This window comes from Halichoeres trimaculatus, unplaced genomic scaffold (assembly GCF_033239565.1).
Source record: "Halichoeres trimaculatus isolate MK-OKI-2021-1 unplaced genomic scaffold, fHalTri1.1 fHalTri1_scaffold_19, whole genome shotgun sequence".
Classification (NCBI taxonomy): domain Eukaryota; kingdom Metazoa; phylum Chordata; class Actinopteri; order Labriformes; family Labridae; genus Halichoeres; species Halichoeres trimaculatus.
This window is the reverse complement of record NW_027437197.1, coordinates 21,131,316-21,151,601: the sequence shown is the minus strand read 5'-3', so window position 1 is coordinate 21,151,601 and position 20,286 is coordinate 21,131,316. Positions and strand designations below refer to the sequence as shown.

The 20,286-nt window shown below is 39.5% G+C and overlaps 1 protein-coding gene across 3 annotated transcripts; it reads right to left on the bottom strand.

Annotated features, from left to right (window-relative positions):
• Positions 1 to 4: 4 nt before the first annotated feature.
• Positions 5 to 9,829, bottom strand: LOC141808103 (thioredoxin domain-containing protein 6-like). Of its 3 annotated transcripts, none has more exons than XM_074694467.1 (16): positions 9,784 to 9,829; positions 8,790 to 8,847; positions 8,407 to 8,510; positions 8,248 to 8,319; positions 7,771 to 7,887; positions 6,791 to 6,872; positions 6,562 to 6,644; positions 6,370 to 6,462; positions 5,724 to 5,878; positions 5,236 to 5,432; positions 4,793 to 4,937; positions 4,604 to 4,711; positions 3,270 to 3,421; positions 3,024 to 3,168; positions 1,409 to 1,671; positions 5 to 489 (listed from the first exon to the last, which is right to left on the bottom strand). In XM_074694467.1, the coding sequence occupies exons 1-16, from the start codon at positions 9,799 to 9,801 to the stop codon at positions 419 to 421; spliced, it is 1,863 nt and encodes a 620-aa protein (XP_074550568.1). In that variant the 5' UTR covers positions 9,802 to 9,829; the 3' UTR covers positions 5 to 418. The 3 variants fall into 3 exon arrangements, with proteins under 3 accessions (XP_074550568.1, XP_074550567.1, XP_074550569.1); XM_074694466.1 differs by lacking the exon at positions 9,784 to 9,829 and adding an exon at positions 8,951 to 9,107; XM_074694468.1 differs by lacking the exons at positions 1,409 to 1,671; positions 9,784 to 9,829 and adding an exon at positions 8,951 to 9,110.
• Between the last annotated feature and the right edge of the window lie 10,457 nt (positions 9,830 to 20,286).

The following is a 20,286-nucleotide window of genomic DNA, read 5'->3' as shown; positions in this document are numbered from 1 at the left end:
GTCATAGTTAGACCTGACAATGGCTTTTTAGAACCGGCGATCCATGATGGACTGAAAATGGCTCTCATTGTTCCCTGCATACAGCGAATGCTTTTAGAAACCCTGAAAGGATCGGTTTCTCTGCGGTAACAATGATCCTGTCCAGAGCCGTGCATTTTACAGCTGCTGCTCAGAGAGGAGACGGTATGTAGGAATACAGCCAAATACTTCCAGCTGAATTTAAAACCCAACCTCTTAGTTTTCAAGAAAAGCCAGATTGTATCGACCAGCCGCCTACACATGCTGTATACAAAGCACATAAACACAAAATATATCTGTTTTTGTTTCATGATTCATAGGATGACAGGTATATTTGTTCCTCAGTATTTTATAGAAGAAGCTTGGAGAGCAGGAGGAGTTGCAGAGTGTGGGGACTGATTCAGTTTGAGGCCTCAGGGTCGTCACCTCCTCCAGGTTGTGGGCTGCCAGGATTTAAAGTTTGTGGGTCACCTGTAGGGAAAGAAAGGAAGTTGGAGGTAAATGACAAAAACAAACCAAAAATTAACTTTTAAATTTGTTTGAATAAAACGGCTCTATAAGCTGATGTTTGAACAGAGTCCAATACACTGGGGTAAGGGCTGATTCATGTTTGTTCAGAGTATTTTGGATTACATTTCTAGTTTTTGCATGCCTTTAGTGTCTCTTCACACAGCCCTAGAGTATTTTGGAAATCAGTTTTATAAATCAAACAGCAACAAGACGAAAGCAGCAGCGACATTTGGACACACTTCAAAATAAGATCCCATCGAACGCGTTGTCTGTTTGGATTAAAACTGACTGACTTCCCTCTCCTGACAAAGACATTATAGAGCTGTTTACATCTCCATAACAGCCCCTGTTAGCGAGGTTATGAAGATCAATGGCGTCATTTCTTCAGAGTCTGAAGTGATAACTCGTGTTGCTCGTGGACGCCATCTGAATCAGGTCATTATTGAGAGACATGTCTGTTTGTTAGCTTGTCTTATTTCCCAGGATGGAGAGCTGTGATCGCTGTGTTACAATTCAGAAGGAGACGGATTCGCCGACAGATGCAGCGCTCGTCAAACAGAAGCTCACAAAGACTAAAACAGGTTGGTTTTCAGTGGATGGAAAGAAGAGAAAGTAGGATCTGGTGTTTGAAATGAGACGCTGATAATATTTTCTCCATATTAACTCCATTATGCTGTTTATCTGACGCTCCTTCAGCTGGAGATCTTGACATTCCTGAGTTTTCATCAGCTGAACTGTCTTGATCTTTTGCTGCAAGACATCGATACCAGCACTTTCCATTTTAATGACAGACATTAAGCTGGATGCTGGAAGTGTGTATTTATATGGAACCAGATGGTATGACAGATGGAATTGACTGTCACAAACATCATATGATTACCTAAAACGGACGTGTCAGTCTGTCCATCACTGCTGAGCTCTGCATCTGAGCTGATGTCACCAAAGATAAATCGGATCTCCTCCTCTGCATGCTGCTCCGTGGAGCTGCCGTGAACGGCGTTGTGGAGAATATCTGACCCAAAGCGCGCCCTGAGAGAATTTGGAGACGTTTCCTTAGCCTGGTCAGGGTCTGTGGGACCCAAGATGGTCCTCCAATCCTCTACTGCATTCTCCTTCTTTAGGATGAGCAACATACACGGCCCACTGAAACCAACAAGGAAAATAAGCCAGATGAGACCAAGGTTATAATAGTTTTGGATTTGTCATTATAGTTTAGTTTTAGTTAGTTTTGACATTTTATTTTCCATTACAGTTTAGTTTTAATTAGTTTTAGAGCGGGCATTCTAGTTTTTATTTAGTTTTGATTTTTGCAACAAGGCTTAGTTTTAGTTTAGTTTTAGTTAAGTTTTAGTTTAGTTTTAGTTTAAGTTTAGTTTTTTCATACCCTATAAACCAGGTGCAGGATTCAAAAAGGTCAGAGTAAATATTTTGTCATACAGTTTCTTTTCCAGTCCAACATAGCGCTCACTGCTCAGTCAATGCTGATACTGAACTGTTGGCTGCTGCCTTAAACACGAGAAAATAATATAAACTTATAGTATAAAACTAACTAAACTTAGTATAAAAAAATATAAGCATCAATTATACAAAATAATGTTGACATAAATTACATAAAAATAATATTGACAGAAATTATAAAAAAAAACAATATAATATGAGCTTCAACAAATAAAAACTCGGACTCTGTAACAATAAAGGCAGACTCAAATACAATAAAAACTTGGACTCTGTAACAATTAAACTATTACAGATGCTCTGGTTCATTGCTCCACTACGTTTCGTCTCAGCACAGCGCACACCCAGTCAGTGCAGTAAACAAGCACGTCCCTATACGTCACTATGATGTTGATGTGGCTGGGAAAATGTGTCTATCATTTTAGTTAGTTTCAGTTAGTTTTGTGAACACAAGATACAGTTTTAGTTTACTTATCGTTTTTGTTTTCTTTTCCAGTTTTTATTAGTTTGAGTTAACTGCAATGTATTTTAAATTTTAGTTTTCCTTTTTAGTTTCGTTTTAGTTAACAATTATAACCTTGATGAGACACCTTCACTCAATACATTCTTAACTCCTCTTAGTTAGCAGTAATAAGATGAATTGCTGATAAACTTGACTTTTGTTAAAAGGAAAAAACTGTTCTTCAGTGGTGGGATTATGAATTCACATCATGGCTAAACCTGAGCTGATATTAAAAAGCAGTGACAGTACAGGTAGTTTCTCAGGCTCAAGTGTCCAGCTGCACCATCCTCTGTACGAACAGTTGTGTAACAACCGAGTGAAGGGACTAATCAGAGCGGAAGATAACTCCAAAATCTATGTACGTGCAGTGGAACAAAGGGAGAAATTGAGATGGACTCCTTTGCCCGAGGCTGCCTTGAGTCTAAGCTGCTTAAATTACCGTTAAAAGTGCCGTTAAACTTGCCGAGGCTATGAGAATTAGGACAGGTCTGCGTGGTCACTCTGCCCCTCTCCTCTGGCTGTTCAGGGAGAGACTAACCTACACATGAACTCAACCAACTGGCTGAAGAAAGGCTTCTCTCTGTGCTCTTTGTAAAACTCTTCGGCTGTCTCCCTGGACAGCAGCGTCTCCTTCTGCTGCATCACAGAGAAACCGTTGGCTCGGATCTCTTCCCAGATCTTCTCTGTTGGAGAGTGGAGAAAATGTGTCAGTAAGATTTCACCAACATCTCTGTACATTTTTAAATCAAAAGTTGTAAAATATATTTATGAAATGACAAAGGACCTGTGTGTTCCTCTTTTGCGTCTGGTTTAATCATTGCCAGTGTTTGTTGTTTGGGGAAGAAGAAGTTGATCTCCCGTTCTGCGTCTTCCTGGTTTGCACTGCCGTGTAGTGGGCTGATCGGGTCGTTCTCCACAACAAACTGAGCCCTGAGACTAAACAACACATCAATCAGAATTAATGGTCTGACATATGATCATAATCTACTGGATTATATCTGTTTTTGTTCAGGATTCCTTGAACTCCTTGAATCTTTCTCAATGTCTTTCGAGTGTCTCACTGTCAGAAAAAGACTGCTTCATCCTGTCCTGTGTAGTTCCAAAATGTCAGTGCTGGTTTCCCCCTTTTTAAACACACAGTTGTGTTTTTGTAATAATAATAATTATAATAATGATAATAATAATAATAATAATAATAATAATAATAATAATAATAATAATAATAATAAGCTGTAAAGCCCACAAAGTTATAAAAAGAAGCAGTGGTGTGCAAAGACTTTTTGAAGGGCAGGGGCAAAAATGTAGAAGTAAAAAAAAAGACACTTATTTCTTTCCTAGAGGGCACTTTAGCACACGCTTCTGCTACCAAAGAGGGCTGTTTATCATGTTTTAACCATAGACTGCTCAGCTCGAAGTGAGTTCACCACAAAAACTGCTCCCCCTGGTGGCTGGCTGCAGTATAGGTCAAAAAATCTGTCTCTCCAGTCATTCCAGATGGGCTGTGGTCAAACTTTAAAAAATGAACACATCGTTGTGGTGATTTGAAGATATCATTTGGCTGCCTTGTGTTCAAGTCCTCTTTTTTCTGAAAAGTTTCTTTTTCTTTAGTTATAAGTGGTTAAAAACAAGGTTTTATGTCGCATTTAATGATAATTGATGGCTGCCGTTGTGTATTTTTTCAGAGATTGTAAAATATGTTGGGAGAGAGAGCCAGAAAGAGATTAGACCCTAAAGAAAAAAATAAGAATAATTTTTGTCACCCAGCTATACTCAGATTCCTCTGAGTCCCTCGCAGCCTCTACTGCGCAGACTGGCTGCAAAACGGCCGCCAATGGTGGCGCCAGTGACGGGGGTATTTTGGCTTCAAAACCGTACAATATATACAGTCTATAATTTAAACAGCAAAGGTAGCAGTTAAGTGATTATAGCCCACCTAGAGGCCACTTAAGGGCATGTTTTTCAACAACTGGCTCCCAAAGGAGGGCGACCCCCTGTGCACACCACTGAAAAGAAGTCAAACAGAGAAGCAAAGAAATCTTTTCAACAAGTCTCCAATTGTGAAAACTCCTTTCAGTTCATACATAACTGCATGAATAAAAAGCCCCACACATCTCTCACCTCTCAGGACTCTCCTCTCTGGCTTTATTCACATCAGAGGGACCCAGGAGGTCTTTCCAGTGTTCAACAGCGCCTGATCCTGCAAGAGCCATAGCTAGCACTGGCCCACTGTGGATAATCATATATTTAGCGCATCTCAGGATTAACTTACTTTTTAGATCTCTTAATATTTCAGCATGTGTAGGTCACCTAGTCATGTTTTGGAGCAGAGCAGGGAAGAAGTCCTCCTCCACATGTTGGAAGTAGAACTGTCTGACCTGCTCTTCTGTTAACGTCACTTCTCTTTGCAGAGCCACGGTGAGGCCGGACTCCAGGATTTTGGACAGGATCTTTTCTGCAGAGCCATAGATGTAAGAAAAAGAAACACGAATGAAACTATCCTGCAACAGAACTGGCCTCTGCAAAGAGGACGTTTAGTTTTTGGGGAACAGGAGTGTGAGGTTATAACCGGCAGTTTTAATATACCATGTAGGAGATTGAGAGTCAGCCAAAGAAAACTGAAACCCCACCTGTTATTCAACACCTTCACGAAAGGAACCAAGAAGCAGTCCCAAGATATCAATAAAAAACAACCATGTGTTTGTATCCGTGCTCACACATAAAGTGCGCTTGTGCATTTGGCACGGGCCCACCTCTGTTCTCTCTGGCAACGTCGGGCCGGATAAGAGCCAGTGTCCTCTCCACATGCTCTTCCTCCCCATCCTGCTCCGTCACTGACGCCGTCCTAAAGTTGGGGAAGAGGAAGGCGAGCTCCCTGCCGGCCTGGTCCATGTCCTCACTACCGTGCACTGCGTTGAACAGCGCCTGTGTGCCGTATTGTGCCCGCAAGCTGCAGGAAGCCAAGGGGAGGACAGGAGAGGAGAGCAGATGGTTTCTCGGCTGGTGCTCGACCAGAGAGAAGCATAATGTTTGGGTGTGTCTGACAGAGCAGGCGAGAATGTGCTGTTCATTTGCTTTTGCAGACTGAAGCCTGAGATTGTTTCACACTGTTGCAATCAACAGTGCATGAATAATGTCCGTGCTTTCAACAAATGTCTTTTATTTTAATGTACGTTTTTAACACACTGTTCAAAATTCTCTCAACCATTTCATGAGTATGTGATGCCTGCCAGTGACTTACCTCTCTGGGTTTTCTCTCTGGGCTTCATCAATATCTGCAGGGCCAATGAACTCACGCCATGCTGCTACAACATTGTCAGAGTCCTCAACCTGAGAGAGGACCAGGATGTGGGACAGACCGCTGGACATGAACTGCACCAGGTCTTCAAAGTAAACCTGAGGTACACACAGAGATAAGAGTGAACACGAAGAAGGTTAAATATTTTACAGCTCTCTTACACCAGGCCTTACATTAACTCAGAGACACAGAAAAGAAATAATCATTAGTTCATATAGAAGAGCTAAAAATAAGCTCATTATAGCTCCACATACCTGGCCATCTTCTCTCACGTTTTGTTTTTCTAAATCTCTAATTATTTAGTCGCATCACAAACAGCGTGATAAGCAAAAACACAAAAGCTGCTAACACAGCACATCTATTTTGAGCCCTGTGCAGAAAAGCAGACGGAAGTGTGATGTATTGCAAACTAATTGAAATGATTTTGCCCTGGTCGTGACTCTCCTCCCATTAGGGTGTTGACCAAGAATTTAAATCACCCAGGCGAACCACCTGGACATCCACCCAACCAGTGAGTGGTTTGACTTACATGCCAATCTCTGCAATTAGACACAGACGGGAGCGTGTCTGTGCGCGAATCTTAGCGTACCTCTGCTGCTTTGTGCTGGTAAAAGTCCCGAGCCTCGGCCTCAGTCAGTGTGCGTTCTTCGTGGGCGAGGATCTCAAAGCCTGCGTCCTGAATCTAGCCAGAGGAGTATTGTCAGATAATTAACAATGTCAGCAGGAAGGCTTGAGACAATGTTGTCTTGTCAGAGTGTGCGCAGCGTTGGTCTTTGTGTACCTTCATAATGATCTCATTTGCCTTGCCATGAGCAACAGCATCTGGTTTGATGATGGCGACTGTGTAGGATTTACTGGCTGGAACTGAAGGAGAAATGTGAGGCTCATGTGAGGTTTAGTCACTCAGAGGGAGGGGTTTACAGTTTAATAACAGCACAGGAAAAAATCAAAGTAACAACACAACAGAATAAACACAAACGACAGTAACGAACATCATATTTTAGAGTTACCAAAGATGCCTTCTTTGTTTTCTGATAGCTGAAGTTTCTCCTCTTCTTCTTTTTCATCATCCACCAGACCCTCGTCTTTAACCTGACAACAAAAACACAAACACAAGCAGTGACGCACATATTAGTTTGTTAAAAATGATTAACTTCTGGTTGATTTCTACAATCAGACTGTTTTTTCTGACCAACAAACAAAAAAAAGTCTAAGAAAAATAATAAATACTCACATTTAATGAGCTGGTAGCAGAGAATTGGGGGGTTTTAAACTTGAAAACTAACACAAATAACACCTGCTTTTTATTTTCTAATTTTATATATAACTAAATGTCCCCTGACAAAACTGCATAAACAACTTATGCCTCAGCACAAAATACTGAATATTTGCTTTTTTGTCAAACAAACTCATCACTTTAATGAATTTATTTCATTCTTTTTTTAATCTTATAATAGTCTAAGGGCTAGTTAAAGAATTTCCAACCCATGTTAGTTATTCTTTTTTGCATTTCCTGTTTCTCAAACTTTTTAATTAAATGACAAAATAGTCTGATAAATTGTGAAAACAGCAGCTGATTAATATTCTGGAAAATGGATTAATTTGAAAATGCCAAAGGAGAAAAAGCACATGTGCAAATAGTTTAATGAATGTTGGCTGAATACTCCTTCTCCATCATTTTCAGGCTTCTGGTAATGTGCATGCTGACTCACTCTCACATTGTCATGGCTAACTGGGACACTTTATTAGAATGAAATCACTGTTAATGTTATTCGTGAAAACAGTGCTATTTCTACTGTGACTGAACAAAATGTGTGCTGTGAAAAAGCTCTATTGTTTCGGCTCCTAAATTAAAACAAGTGTGAATGGATAACAACGCTGTGTGAGTGTGTTGGTGAGTGTGTGTGTGTGTGTGTGTGTGTGTGTGTGTGTGTGTGTGTGTGTGTGTGTGTGTGTGTGTGTGTGTGTGTGTGTGTGTTTCATAGCTCACCGCTCTCCGTTCACCACCTTGCTCCAGGACCAGCTTCTCCTTGGTCAGTTCCTCTACGATCATCCTCTGAAGGAGAGGAGCGTTGGCCCCTCGCAGCACGGCCACCAGCTCCCCACCCTGTCCGTTTAACAAAACAGCAAATTAATTTCACCATAACATGCAGGGACAGGGGTGTGACAACAGCAGGCGAGCAACCCAAAAAAAAACAACAAGAGAAAAGACAAAGTCAAGTCAAGACCAAGTAGAAAGTTAAGGGTTAAAATAAAACTTTGAATCATTATCATTGGGTGGATCGTGACCCTGGAAGGCCCTTTTCTTGGCCTGCATCATTAGCACTTCTGAGCATTCAGAACTGGGATTAAAGTAAATACAGGCAGGAGGGTAAACAGATAAAAATAGAAATAATTAGAGAATGAGAAAAACAAAGGACAAAAAGGCAAAACTAATAGTGAACCTTGAACACACTGCTACACTCACCCCATAGAAGAGGAAGGTGGGCTCACATTTCCCTCGATACCGCTCTAGTGTATCAATGCTGTCTGCCTCAGCCTGAAACACAAACACAAACACTTGTTCTGAGATTCAAGGCTTTTCATTCACAATTTTTGGCATCTGTTTGGATGTTTCAGAGCTTACTGTGGCAAAATGTAGAAGGTCGTCACCCAGTTCATTCTTTATTTTTCTTAGGAGACTAACAACAGCTCGGCAAGGACCACACCACTGCTGGTACACGTCCACAACTAGAGGAAGGGAGATTTGTGTTTATGTGAGTAGGAGGGAGAGGGGAAAGTTGAGGGAGATTGTATATTAGTGCAAGGATTTATTTGCATGCAGTTATCCTGCTGAACACAGTGGGGCAGCATTATACAATCAATAACAACTCAATGACTGAGTTTCTTCACACAGGCTGTTACAGCTCTTAAACAGCAGGCAGAATGCTGTTAAGCAGATGTTTAGTACAATGATAATTGATATACTCATCCAACAGGATATCATTATATAACTTCTGAGGTGAACACCTGTTAAACCTTTAGTGGCCAGCATCTCCTCCCACTGCTCTTGGTTTGTGATGGATGCCTGGACATGAAACACAGAGTTAGCTGAGAGTTAGAGCTATCATCAGGGCTTTGTATACGTAAAAACTCCTGACGTAACAGTGGCCATACTTTGTTTCTCTCACCTGTAAACTTGCTTCTTTCTTCTTGCTGGCCATTTTAAAATTACGTCAAATCAATATTATTGTTTATCAGAGAAATTCAGCACCAAAAAAAGCCCCGCGCGTTCTGACGAAGATACGTTTGATTAATAAAAAGGGTGCCTAAATATTGAGACCTAACATGTCACGCTATCGAACTACTCAGATGCTGCACGCGCTTGTTTGCCTCCTCGGTTGCCTAGCAACGGTGCCTTCCGACTTCCGGGTACGAGGGTACATTTACATACATTTAGGACCTTTCTTCTGTTACTGTATACATGCACTTAAAGATCATTTTGTTTCTGTTCACCCATTTCTCTGGAGCTATATCAAGGCCAAAAGTTATTTAAATGTTAAAAGCACAATCATTGAAAAAAAAAAGTTTTGACTCAGCTGTTTATTTTTTCTTTCCTCAAAAACATTATTCGTTTTCAGTTTTTACTCTTAAATATATTTTAACATTTGAGGTGTTTATTTTCTCAGGTGTGATTTTTTTTTTAGATTCATTCTTTTTTCCACATTCAAATCTTCTTTTTACGTGTCACAGTTGATTTGTTGTCCACATTCTAGCAGAAAAGTGAAGAAATCACCGGTGACAACCGACGAAAGACTGAAGTTACAATTGTACACTAAAGGGGCTATTCAACGTTAACAGCCGCTAATAGCATTTGCGTAGTTAATGCTAACCATACACCTTCTTAATACATTAACACATTAAAACGTCTCTCTAACTATTCCTACTTTTCAAAGTTATGCAGCATTATGATATTTAAGATAATTTTAACAGCACCTTCTCAAAAAACAGCTTTTTGTTTTACCTGCGCGCCCGGCGCCATTGTCCTCCGTGTCGCGACTCTGCGATGCGTTCACAGTCCAATACAGAAGTTAGAAAACTTGTTTGTTTTTAAATTTTCGGTGTCAATTTTTTTAAAGTTTTTTTTTCTTTCAAATTTACAAAAATGTTGGCCTTGATTTAGTTTTTTACATTTCTGCATTTTTTTTGAACTAAAATCTTAAAAATATGACTTATCATTATTGTATATCTACTCTTTCTGACATCATATTCCTATAATTTAAGAAACTTATGACAAATAAAGTGACACTCAAAGTTAAGTATCAATTAAACCACACTAAAGACTCTAACTATGGTAGCTCTATTGTTGTTGGGCATTAAATGTAATCTACATGTCCAACACAACATGACTCACCACTCTCTTACTGCACTTCAATCCAATGGGATGAGCACAACAAAAGAGAGAGAAGTGGTCAGTATAGATCCTGTGATTCATGGCAAGAGGTTGTGTTTGAAAATCTCTTCCAGGGTTACTTCTTGATTATTATGAATGCTTTTTTTCACCGCCGAGCACAGCTAACCTTCATGAACCAAGTGTGTACCCACTCGACAACCATTTACGATAGCATGTTGTGCATTGTGATGACCTCTAACCTGCAAATGCAGCCTGTTGGAAAACATTATTTTGTGACAAGGAAAGAAAGATTGTGCCCCTTGGGCTCTGTGATTCCTTTTAGTCCCCCTTTTTCATCCCATTTTGAGTGTAGTTTGGACTCTGTCCCTGCCACGTACTCAAAAAACATTACACATAACAGGTTACATTGTCAAAATGATGGTATAGGATTCTTTCAGTGTTCTCTCCAATTAGAAAACTCGCACCAGTAAGTCCATGAGTTCACTGACAAGACACGGTTACTTTGATCATCTGAAGCAAGCTAGTTTTAGAAATTCTCAAAAGAAAAACACCAATAATTTTCTAGTTTAATAATCTCTTACATGTTTTTTCTGCTTTTGTATGTCTTTGATGAAAATGTAAATACTGTTGAGTGTTGACACTTGAACATATCCCAACCGAATTTCAAAGTATGACAGGGTTTTTTGGATACGATCATAATATTTTTGACATGCATCAATGTGTGATCAATCAGGACAATAAACCGCAGATAAACCGTCTATGGATAAATCATTATTACAGCTACATACTGATAATATCGACCTTTTCCAAGTCTTAATTTCTTATTCAGCTGGGATGCAAATGTGTGCGATGTGGATCATTTCCAAGGCAGGAAGAAGAGCGGAGATACTGTTAAGTTTCACTTCTGGTTGAATAGGATCCAGCATTTATCTACACTGAGGACTAAAGGTCAGACTATCTTAATGCATCCGTTTCAGCTCCTCTTACCCCAACTGGTAGGCTCTTAGACTTTGTGAAAGTGCAATGATAAAACACTTGAGTTCCCTTAAAGTAGATATATCTTGAAGAATTGACATTGGAAAGTTAAACTCAAAATATGGGGGAAAAAAACCATTTGAGATATTAAAAAAACTGATCACAAAGAGAAAACCTTTTCTTTTTTTCTTTATTTTCTGTTTAAGTTGAATGGATTTTGACCGACACTGTCGTCTTCTTCATGCTTTGAATGAAAGTATTTGCTAGTTGTGTGGGTTGTGTTTAGTTAAAGATGAAGTAAACAGTCTAAGTTCTTGTGCCAAAGACCACAACAAAGTCTTTTAACAATGTTTCACCTCTTACTAAAGAAGGAAAGTTAACACATGCTTCTTATGTCATGGTTGGAAGCTGATGGTATAGGTCATCTCATTTCTACCAAATCGCTTTCCTATTCTTTGGTATTGAAAATCTTATTCCTCCTACTCGTCGACACTCCAACAAGGTTTCCATCCAACTGTGAGATTTTTTCAACAGGGAAAAATGCCCTATGCAGAAATCAGACCACATTTTTTTTGCTCTCTTCTCATTGAACCGCTGCACTTATGTGGTTCAGCTACATAGCCCTCTAGCTCAGAGTGGGCTTGGACAATTAGAGTAATTGTGAAAGAGGACAAAACACAGTGTACCATAACAATGACTGAAAAAGATGTTTATGGACTGACACACTCAAAAAGAAATAGCAGGATCCTTTATGGCTTCAACAACAGCCTTACAATTTGTTTTACTCCCACTGCGCCGTTTGGGCTGTATGACATTTTTTCTATTAGTGACCCCGTGCCTCGCTCTGAGCTCATTATACAGCCAGATGGGAACAACAATCACTCCCCCTTCCGTCATGGCGGCTCTGACAAGGTCCTGACACAGCGCTTGCCTGCAGAAATAACATTCATAGTGTGCGTAATATGCAGGCCTGTTTTTCTTCATCAGGGAGATGCTGGGAAGTGATTGCATTTGTTCAATCAAGACAATAAGAAACATTGATTTGAGGCTTCTTTCCCATGTGCCCTATTCAAATATTGGCCTTTGTGTCATCAAATGTGATCAGTAAAGACTCCTTCAGTCTGCTTTCAGTTGACAGTATGCTGATCAGATTGGCTCCTGCATGCTGAAATATGAAGGGTCTGTCTCAGGGGATTGCACCAAGAGAGGATTATTACAGGCTGTTTGAACAAGATGTTTCTATCTTGTTCACAACAGTGAAAGCACAATTGATCACTGCTGCTGGTTCACACAGGAAGTGGCTGTGCATGCGAAGTAATAAAATGTGTTCAGGCCTTAATTTGAAGGGCGGGGAGTTTATTTCCCCCAGAGTCCACCTTTATGTTATGCTGTTTGAAGATTCTCCATAAGGATGCATCAACATGAACAAGACTCAAACTCTTCCTGCTTTTATTTCAGAATACTCTCTGACTCATTTTGCCTCTGCCTGTAGTTACAGTCCTCTGTGACCCTGTCCACTTGAGTTATGTCTTAACACAAAGGCTTTTTATGTAATTTGCTTAACAACTTTGTGTTTCATGGACACCAGCATAAGATACATCATGAATGAATCAAACAGTTGTTTACAGCTGAGAATTTGCTGAATTCTTACTAATTAATCCTGCAGGATACATTTTTTGCATCATGCTATTCATTTAACAGGCTTTGAGGGCTTTTCATCTCAGCTGGTTAATGCTGGAGGTTTCCATGGTTTGATGCAGGTCCTTTCTCAGTCCCTCATAGGCCTACAGTCCCCATATGGGCTCAAAGAAACCATTCATCATCTTCCCCGGTGGTTTGCTGTTAATCTGTACTCAGCGATGAAAGACACAGAGGATTTGAGGCTATGACAGTTCTGAAGATTAATCTCCATTAGCACATCTTAAGAACAGAAGTCATATTTAAGCCTCATTAAAGAAGAAGTCAATTTGTTGTGTTTATTTTTGGAAGAGGCGTCATCCCGCTATTGTCACAGCATCGGCCCACAGGGCTTTGGTTTAATTGTTCAAATACTGGAGAACTCCCAGTAGGTCTTCTGTGTCTTGCCTTTGAGAAGTTCTTCAGAACAAACAAAATATCTTCATTTGTTTTCTGTTATTCTCATTTCTTCTCTTTCTCACTGTGAGATACAAACATTTTTGAACACAAGGTGAACGTGCTTGCCAAAAGAATAAAAAAACACCAAGAAAAATTCTTTTGTTGCAAATGCACTTACTTCTTTTTCTTTTCATTGTCTTTATATTTTAAAAAAAGATATGAAAAACAGCCATGACGTTTGAAGAGTAAGAGGTCACATATTCAAATGCAGCCACCAATCTTAATACCAACGCTTCATTCAGGAACTGGTTTAAGTTTGGGAAGTGGAACAAAATAAAACATCATCAAACTAGAAAAGCACTCAGAGAGCGCAGACCTCCACCAAGCATACTGTGATTGTCACCAACACTTTAGTCCTACTTTAATGTTATACTCCCTTTCAACAGACTGTCTGCTACAATTTGGTGTTAGTTGCAGGTTTGTACGATAATTTGTTTCCTGACAGTGTTGAAAATGATGATGACCCAGTACATATTTCATATTCCTGATCTTAGTATCCAGAATATTTCAAGGCTCTGGATCGTACTTTTACATCTGTCAGAAATTATGGTGACCTTGTCTTGTACTTAAAAAAAAAAAAAAAAAAAGCAATCCGACCATTTATCATGGAGTTATATACACATATGGTGAAAACGGCCCTATCTCACAATGATAAACAATCTTTAAAAAAAATCCTGGATCTAGACGGTAACAGTTTCTTTGTGTTGGTCAGACTGATCCTCTATATTTTGTTGTTTATGAGTGATCTGTGTCTTCTGTTGTGTTTTCCCTTGTGTTTCCTGTTTTATTTTGTTGTTTTGCTCCCTGTGCGTCTTCTTTAGTTTCACCTTCTGCTCCTGTGATTCCCTCCTGTTGATTGCATTGACTAGTTTCACCTGTGTCACACCTTTGTTCATTTAGGCCATGTCCACACGTAGCTGGGTATTTTAAAAACGAATATCCCCACCTCGTTCGTTTTAAAAAATACTTCCGTCCACACGCGGCGGGTAAATCCGCTGGTGAATGCGGCTCGAGGCATGCCAAACCCAGAATGGGCAGTGTTTTCCTGACGTAAAACCTGTGTCAGCCAACCAGAATGAGCCCCCGTCATTCAGCTGTGACGTTTAAGAACCGAAAACCCCGTTTACCGGCGTCTACACGAAACCATGAAACCGGAGTTTTCTAAAATCTCCACTTTGGTCGGAGTTTTTAGAAAACATCGTTTTTAGTGACGTAAAACTGCGGTTTCGTGTGGACGACAGGCGTAAACGTATAAAAATATATGCGTTTTCCTAAATACCCGGCAACGTGCGGACATGGCCTTAGCCTCTGGAGCCTCTCCTCCTGTTGTTAGCATTGTGATAGTAACATGATTGAGGAGGGAAGATTAATTATTTGTGTGTATTTTTAGACAGTATTCTGTGGATGCTGACAATCATAAAGAGGACATCCCACCTGCATGTTGACCGATGATCTGACTTCGCTGGAGAGAGCGCTCACAAAACTGTGAGTACAGAACATTGAACTTGTTCATCATTGAACTCATAGCAGTCATTGGGGTATTGACCTCATTTTGTTTTCTGTGCTTAAAGGCAATTGTTAAGAAAGATTCAATTTGACTGCTGTGCAAAAATGACCCTTTCTTTGCAACATACTCAAGATGTTCAGTATTATAAAGGTGGTTCACTACAGACCAGGGTCTAGACATTGGGCTCTTGAACACAGGAGTGGATAAAGAGAAAGGGAGAAGAATAAGAGTGCTCAGAGGAAGGGAAACACTTTGGCTTTCTTGTGTGATTTTATGCTTCACTGACATAACAGAGACTGAAAAAGGGTCCTTGTTTTGTGATTTGTTTCTTAAGTCTTGTACTTTTAATGTGTGAAAGTAAGCCATCCTACTGCTTTAAGGCTTGTTTATTTTCATCCCTTTAACAAGTCGACCCCTCATTAATTCAGCTCCTGTGAAAGTGCGTCCTTAGTAATTATCTAAGCCATTACAAATTTACATTTAAAAATGAAACTGATCAGATGGGCAAGTTTTGATCATCACATTTAGAAAGGCACATTATTTTTGTAAACCATGTATGAATTTCAGTGGATTATTCCAGTTTGACACGATTTTTTCCAAGAGGGCACTGTTGCCTTAAGATTGAGCCACCCCTCACACACACACTCACACATGCACACACTCACACACACACACACAGGCACAGCTCTGGAAGTTTTTTAATAGCTGGAAAGCCATGTGCTTTCAGTATGCTGGTTGCATGCTTATCAGCTCTTCCAGGCCTAAAAGTTATCCCGTAAGCAGTACAGCAATTGAATACAGAAATAGCAGAATTTTCCATTGGCATATTTGTTAAAAGTCATGGTGTATTATGTCAAATTCTGTCACAATGAAAGAATTAGAAACACTATATTTAATCTTTCTCTTTATCATCTGCTTTTAGGAAAGACAGCTATGCTTCTGAGAGATATGGTGCTCCGTTTTATTACGCAGGCACTGTTCAGACCTGTTAGCGTTTCTCTCAGCCAGCCTCAGATATTTCCTTTGTGTCATGACAAGCGTGACCATGTGCAGCTCTGTGCTTTAATACACAACGAGCAGTCCGACTGAGAGATGGTTTGTTCTCTTTTGGCTGCATTAATGGAGAATTTATACCAAGTGAAGGGGGAACACTGCCAGCCGAAGGGGGTTGAGAGGGAGGGTGCAGACAGGCAGTCTGTCTGTCTGTCTCACACACAGACAGACTGAGGCGGTGATTGACTGTAGCTTGAAAAAAAAAAAGAAAAAAAACCAGGAGGGAGCTTTCTCCTCTTTTTCCATGACAGGCAGCTCTGCCAGTGACAGAGGAAGCCCGTGTGGAGGAAGTCATCTGCATCTAAATAAAGACCGCCAATGGCTTTGTCAGAGTCCATTAAGCAAATTGCCATATTTGATAAATGCATCTAGCAAGTCCCTCTTCTTTTTTTTCACCCCCTTCGTGGAAATAAGCCTGGAGGAAAAAGTGCCTTTTGTTTGCTTTTCTAAACAAGAAGAAGTAGCAGTGAGACGTGAAGAAAGATTCCACTGAAGAATCATTTTGATGCAAATTATGACTGATTCGCGCGTTATATGATGCACAAGACGGGTCGCCTCCTGTCACCTGCACACAGATGGAAAATTACTCACAGCTGTATAGACCTGTTTTGATTGAAATTTGGAATTGCATGATTGCATTTTTTTATGGATTGATGATTCTATTATTCTGAGCATTTATTACATTTTTAACTCTTTAGTTTGATTTTCACCAGCAGCAGTCGTAGCTGATTGCTACACAGGGGTAGTGTGAGTGTTGGTCTTACCTTAACAAGGCAGCCAATTTTGTGCTGTTTCACCCCTTAATTAAAGTGCTGTGACTGTCTGGCATCATTAGAGGCAGGTCTCTGTTATCTGTCAAAGCTGAAACAGAGTCCAGGTTAATGGCTGCACCGGCTCGGTCCAGTTATTCAGCCCTGCTGCTTTAAGGAGAAAGAGAGACTCATTCCTCAAATCTTCTGCTCACTTGCTCTTTTATTCTGTCTAAGTTTGCAGGAAGCCTGACTTCAAAAACCACAGTCATTAATGTCTATCAGGGGCTGGAAAAGGTCAGTTTTTCCTTCCATGAATAATATTTCACCAGCAATCCTTTATATACATCACAAACAGATAGCATCACTCCAATTATCAATGAGGGCGGAAATGGCTCAATTCTGTGCTACATTAATACCTCCAGGGTTAGCAGCAAATCAATAAAATGAGTCTAATAAGAGATAAAGGTGTCAGTCAATAACAAAAAAAATAACATTTTAACTGGCTTATTGCAGAGGGGATAAACAATTTAGAGCAGTAGTTGATTTTACAAGCAGGTAAAACTAAACAAAGAAAGTTGATTAGCAGTGTTTCTTTGTAATTTATGCATGCTCATTATGTGCTGTGAGGGATTTCAACTGGTTATAAAACAGATTGTACTGAATGCTAAAGTCTCCATATGACTCACTCAGTAAACTGAAGAGTCACTGTAAGCCAAATTATCTGTTTTAAAGCCTGCTCACGCTCTCAGTGGGTGGGATTTCAGAGAAGTGATTTACAGTGGGATGACTCTATTCATACGATTTCCATGACAAGTGTGTACACTGAGTGAGAGCTACGCGGTTACACAGAAACAGGAAAATGTGACCTTCTCTGTAATACTACACTAATGTATAAGATACCATAAGGTTGTGTTTTGGCTTTTCCATGATTTTCTTACGGTGGCCAGTAGGTGTCAGATGATCTGCAAACACACCAACACAATGGAAGTTAAAAGCGGTCTGTTATCTCAATGGACACAGAAAAGTTGTGAAAGTAAGTAAATGATTGTTTTCTTTTTTAACCTCAGCTTTGATAAATAAAGCTTTGTAGAGGTCTCACCTTGTGATATCATTCATTGTACTTATATTTCTATTAATACCAATAATTTGTCATCTTAAGAGTGGTTCTATGATTAGGGGTATATTTTAAGTCCATTGGGTATAATTATCAATTTTACTAAATGATAATTTCAACCAATGACCAGTTTCACAGTGGGTCATTTGGGTGATATTTTACTTTCATATAATACAGAAAGCTAACAGGTTCCATCATTTGTTTAGCAAAAACTGCAAATCATTTATCGGAATTTGCAGTTTTTATGCTGTCCAATCTCTGAAATATCAAGTTTGCTCTTCAAAATTAACACTAGAATACAATTGTGTGTTTCAAAATAATCATTAAGACATAACAAAGATGGTTTAAAAAATTTCAAATAATTAATTTAGATAAAATAATTTACTTTGTGTGTGTCCGAGAAATGTGTCAACTGTTTTTTTAAAAAAATCCCAGAAATCAGCAATGGTTTGCTCCAAAGTTACTTGGCCCAAATCAGTTGAAGTCAAATCCTTTTTGGTGGGAACCTTGAAGAAAGTGTGGCATGTTTCAGCTCCTCCTCATCAATATTTCATCATTGTGGTTGACTGTACATGGGGTGCATTGATTGTTCATCAACTGAGTTACCAACATTTTCTGGTGCTCTTATAAAAGATGTCATAAAGACCAAACTGAAGAAAATATGCAGAAATATGAGGTGATGGAGGTCAGGTGGTGGCAGGTTGAAGGTCTGCAGTTAGCACAAGGGCCAAAAAAGGGAGAAAATCTCAACTGTGTTAGCGTCACTAAATGTGTAGTTTTGCCAAAACTGTGGTTTAAATGATGAAAGACATAGGGAGCGTATTCCTACATGAAAATGTTGAATGACTCTAATTTAGTGTAATATGGATTTATGTTGAAAAATAGTCACAATTTTTGTCTGTAAAATGGTTGAAAAAATAATGCACCAATTTTCTTTTATTACTTGAATATTTAAGAATTCATTAGACCTTAAGCTTGTCAACTAATGAATGTAGTAAATTCTACTTTGCAAACAAATAGAATAGGAAGCAAAAAGCCCTTTTTCACTTTTTTTGTATACCTGATATGTAGCCCTACTTGAAAATCACTCTTAAATGAAGCTTTATGAATCAGTCATGTCATAACATTAACATTATAACTACTGTATATTTATCAAAGCTGAATTTAAAAAGAAAATAGATAACTTACTTTCAAAACTTTTCTGTGTCCGTTGGGATTACTGACCTCTGAACTCCCATTGTGGCTGTACTTCCATTGTGTTGTCACTTTTGCAAATCATGTGTCTTTTAGACCAAACAATCAAAAGTTAATGAAATCTTTAACCCTCCCATGTAAGATGCACATTTTAATCATAATCTTTTAAAAAATGATGCATGGTTGTTATATATTTCTGATATTCTCATTTTTTTTGCTATTTTCACTCAGTTTTGCCCTTTACTTCCCATTTTTACTTTCAGTCTGACTTCTCTTCAGTGCACTGGGACACTGAAGCTTTTCTTTGCATGCAAACATCTACCACTGGCACTGCACCCAATCCAAGTTGTCATTCTGATGTTGATAGAAAGAGAAGGCACAGAAAAAGGGGTGTTTGTTATTCCTTCAGACTCGTGGTTAAGGTTAAAGCTAATTAATGGCTATCTGAGGAAAAAACAAACACTGGCGCAGTGACGGCGTGATGCTGAGCCAAGGCTCCAAGTCTTAGCACCTTTTAGTCGCTAACTTAAAGTTAGCTTTGCTCTTCTCACCCCTCCAAAGCTGTCATCAACACCCCATTCAAAGACACAAAAACACCATCAGGACCTCCAGGAGATTGGCCGGCCTGTTATCTGTGATGTGCCTTCAGTGCTGATGATTCAAAGCGATACCTTGTCCTAGTTGGAGAACAAAAAGCCCCCGGGCAGCAGTGTTGGAAGGGGAGAAGAAAAAAGAAGAAGTCAAATCAGACCTATTAAGTGGATTAGGAGCTATCTGCAGCACAGCGTGTAATTGGTTTTGTGTTATCGTTGTAACGTCAGATAGGTGCTAATTGAAAAGACAGTTTGTTAGTGGGTAGACAGTCTTGGGAGGGTTGGGTTGTGGTTTAAAGGTCTTGTTTCAGATAGCCTCCCAAATGATTACAGATAACAGACTGCTTCTACTGATGCTTGTGGTTGTCTCTGAAGTAAATCCCTGGACAGTTTTCAGCTGATTTCATCCTCCTCTGTCGGCAATCTTAGGAAAATGCTTCTCAATGTGTTGGTAATAATTTGTTTTATACTGAAGCTGGATTTCATTTGTAGTGTCCTACTCCTCAGCTTTTGTTTTAATATTTCACTAAAGGGCTCTCACAATAGCGTCATTCTCGTGTACTTGACAAAAGCAATCTGTCTGAGGGCAGCGTGAGTCATGAAGCAAAACAAGCAAATACTGCAGTCTCTCTGATTTATATTGTGGGACGTTTTGTGAAGCTGGCAGCTCTAACAAAGCCTTAGAAAGAAATTCCCGAATTACCTTTTGTGTCTGTTGTTTGAGATGTTTCATAATGCAACCACAGTGTTTAAAAAATAACTCCACCTTTCAGCAGATTAAAGTCTCCA

Bases quoted from the DNA above. Each gene is read 5' to 3' on its own strand.
- LOC141808103 (XM_074694466.1), bottom strand. From the start codon at position 8,983: ATGGCCAGCAAGAAGAAAGAAGCAAGTTTACAG. The intron at 3,422-4,603 runs GTGAGAGATGTG...TGTGTTGTTTAG, and splicing joins AGAGAGGAGAGTCCTGAGAG to TCTCAGGGCTCAGTTTGTTG. The intron at 490-1,408 runs GTAATCATATGA...CTTTCCCTACAG, and splicing joins GACTGACACGTCCGTTTTAG to GTGACCCACAAACTTTAAAT.